At 47.7% G+C, this 3308-nt stretch overlaps 1 protein-coding gene across 2 annotated transcripts in view; it reads left to right on the forward strand.

Moving 5' to 3' along the window:
- Positions 1 to 3308, forward strand: part of DCAF4 (DDB1 and CUL4 associated factor 4) — a 32561-nt gene that overhangs the window by 17215 nt on the left and 12038 nt on the right. For both annotated transcript variants that reach the window (XM_023507653.1, XM_023507652.1), the window contains 2 exons: positions 474 to 617; positions 1436 to 1485. In XM_023507653.1, coding sequence (XP_023363421.1) covers positions 474 to 617; positions 1436 to 1485 — 194 coding nt within the window. The remainder of the gene's footprint in view (positions 1 to 473; positions 618 to 1435; positions 1486 to 3308) is intronic.

Consider the following 3308-nt stretch of genomic DNA (forward strand, 5'->3'; position numbering starts at 1 on the left):
AAAAAAACCTCACATCTTGAGGTAGTCTTTCTCTATTGTACTTTTTATTCAGTGCAGTGTTTTCTTTCCTTGGTGGTAATAATTGTGCCTAAGGATAGAAACTAGCATTTTCCATATTGCTGCATGGCTTTTATGATGGCACAGGACACATATCCTCTGGGTACGTGCTGGGACTTTACCAAACTCAGTTCTGAGTGGGGTTTCCGGTCTGGGTAGATCTTAGACGTAGTGGCTGTGCCGTCACACTGCCGCCACCCTCCCTGCTTTGAATTGTTGGACCAGACTCCTGTTGTCTTTGCCCAGAGATAGCCCCCCAAGTGGAGTGAGTGAGGTGTCTCCATGCTCCCTCATGAAGAGAAGCTCTCCCTAGTGAAAATGCACAGAGCATGAGGCCAGAAGACGTGGGCAGGTGATCTAAGCAGCCAACCCAGCTCAGCTTGGAAGGTCACCAGCTGCCCACTGCCCTCTTCTAGGCGGATACCAACAGTGACCGGCTCTTCACGGTGAACGATGTTAAAGTTGGAGGTTCCAAGTACGGGATCATCAACCTGCGTGGCCTGAAGATCCCCTCGCTCAAGGTGCACATGCACGAAAACCTTTACTTCACCAACCGGAAGGTGCGCTGCCCGTCCCTCTAGCCTTGCAGCACATTTGTCTTCAGGGTGGTCAGCCAACTTCAGAGTAGAGAACTTTGGGAAGAAGGCAAGTTGTGGTTCTCATTTCCCCATGGAACAATTGGATTTCTAGTTCCTGAGAACCATAAGGGAAGAAAAAGGACCTTCTTGTCTTAGAAGAGAAATGAATTTAGATGCTTGGGGAAGGTGGAGGCAGTGCTTTAACTAGTGGTAAGGACCTTACCTTCAGGAGGGTCAAGAGTTGCTCCAAAGGGGCCCCCACAAGGCATAGAATTCCTGGGACATGAGTTGTGGTGACCGTGCCCAATGGGGAGGTGTCCTGCCTTGTGCACCGGGACAATGCAGCAGTTAGCATTCCTGGCCAACACTGAGGTTTAAACAAATCTGCAGAGCTCCTTGTCGAGGGAGTGACCTTTAAATTATAGTGAGATGATGACTACATCTCAGAGAAGCTGAGACTTGATGCTCAGTTGAGCCACAAGATGAAACCATAAGTGAAGTAAGATACAGTACATTTTTGGAGTTAGGCTTGTCCCCTGCCATTATAGAGACTTCAGCCCAGCCTACATGGGATACCATATATACCAAATATCTCCCTGTCCTGCTGAAGGTCCTACCTGGCATGGCAGACAGATCTGTCCTCAGAATTTTTATTTAGTTCATTTGGAGAGGAGCAAGACCTAAAGAAGTAACATGTCTATATGCCCACAAGTTATTCTACAGGGAAGCATTTTACTGTTTTTCTGCATCAGTTGGCAGTTAAAACAATATTTCCATCTTGCTGTGTGCTTCCTTACCAGGTGAATTCTGTGTGCTGGGCTTCGCTGAATCACTTAGATTCCCACATTCTGTATCCTTTGGCAGATCTGATAAGGTCTGGTGGGTAGGCCATGCCCTGATGTGGACCTAGGCACTTGTGGGATTTGTGAGATGGCATCTTGGTAGCCAGAGAGCTGGGCCATTCTATACTTAATGTCTCACACTTTAGAAAAAGTAGTGGTTCTAGGCATAGTGTCTCATGCCTATAATTCTAGCAAATTAGGAGGACAAGGCAAGAGTATTGCTTGAGGCCAAGAGTTTGATTGAGACCAGCCTGGACAACATAGTAAGACCCTGCCTCCACAATGTTTTTACACAAAAACAGTGCCCCTGGGTAAAAAAGGAGCACTGAGGAGGTAGGTCCCCTGATAGCTGTTTCTCAGGATGACATTAACGTCACTATCTGCCAGAGGCTGTCCTGAAACTTGATGTGTACGTGATGGAGACAGGATTAGAACCCAGGCAGTCTGCCCACTCTTCCACTGTGGTATGTGGCATCGGGCTCGAACCCTCAATCCTCCCAGGCTAAGGAGGAAAGCAGGAAGGGCCCTCCCAGGGTAGGTTGAGGGAAGGGTCAGAGAACAAGGTTCCTTTGCTACTGGACATGAGTCTGTGGGCTCTGTGTCTAGGGTCCCTGTCAATGACAGCTTTTTAATAGGCTTTTTACAATACTGATTGCTCTAGTCTCTGCCTTCCCAGAGGATAGTTAAGAGGTTTTTGCTAGGAGCACAGTAGTGCAATATCATGATGACTGGGTCCTTTCTCTGGGACCCTTGGAGGCTGTTGATGTTGCATAGGACTTGTTTGACCCAAAGCTTTATGTTAGTGCCTCCTGCCCTTCGTTCGTTTTTTGTTTGTTTTTTTTTTTTTAAAGACCAAGTTTTCTTACTCTTTTGCCCAGGCTAGAGTCCCATGGCATCAGCCTATCTCACAGCAACCTCAAACTCCTGGGCTCAAGTAATCCTCCTACCTCAGCCTCTGGAATAGCTACACGCACCCATCACAACACCCAGCTAACATTTCTATTCTGTTTTTTTGAGACAGAGTCTCACTTTGTTGCCCTCAGTAGAGTGCTGTGGTGTCACAGCTCACAGCAACCTCAAACTCTGGGCTCAGGTGATTCTCTTGCCCCAGCTTCTGAAGTAGCTGGGAGTACAGGCACCCCCACAAAGCCCAGCTATTTTTAGAGATGGGATCTCGCTCTTGCTCAGACTGATCTCGAACCTCTGATCTCAGGGCAATCCACCTGCCTAAGCCTCTCAGAGTGCTAGGATTATAGGTGTGAACCACTGTGCCCCACCCCACTTGTCTGTTTTTAGTAGAAATGGAGTCTCCCTCTTGCTTAGGGTGGTCTTGAACTCCTGAGCTCAAAGCAGCCCTCCTAACCAGGCGAGGTAGCCCATGCCTATAATCTCAGCACTCTGGGAGGCCGAGGCACTTGGATCTCCTGAGCTCAGGAGTTTGAGACCAACCTGAGTGAGAGTGAGACCCTCTACTAAAAATAGAAAAACACTAGCCGGGTATAGTAGTGACACCTGTAGTCCCAGCTACTCGGGAGGCTGAGGCAAGAGGATCACTTGAACCCCAGAGTTTGAGGTTACTGTGAGCTATCATGCCATGGCACTCTACCCAGGGTGACAAAAGGGAGACTCTATCTCAAAAAAGCTATCCTCCTGCCTCAGCCTCCTAGAGTTCTAAGATCATGGACATCAGCCAACCTTGCCTGGTCTCATCTTATATTAAATGAGTTTTTGAAATTATCAACCATTCATGCATGGCATTTAACACCTATTTCATGAATTATCATTATATTAACATTAGTTGGCTCGGCGCCTATAGCTCAACCGGCTAAGG

This window comes from Otolemur garnettii, unplaced genomic scaffold (genome assembly GCF_000181295.1).
Source record: "Otolemur garnettii isolate 467f Iridium unplaced genomic scaffold, OtoGar3 scaffold00196, whole genome shotgun sequence".
In the NCBI taxonomy this organism is placed as follows: Eukaryota; Metazoa; Chordata; class Mammalia; order Primates; family Galagidae; genus Otolemur; species Otolemur garnettii.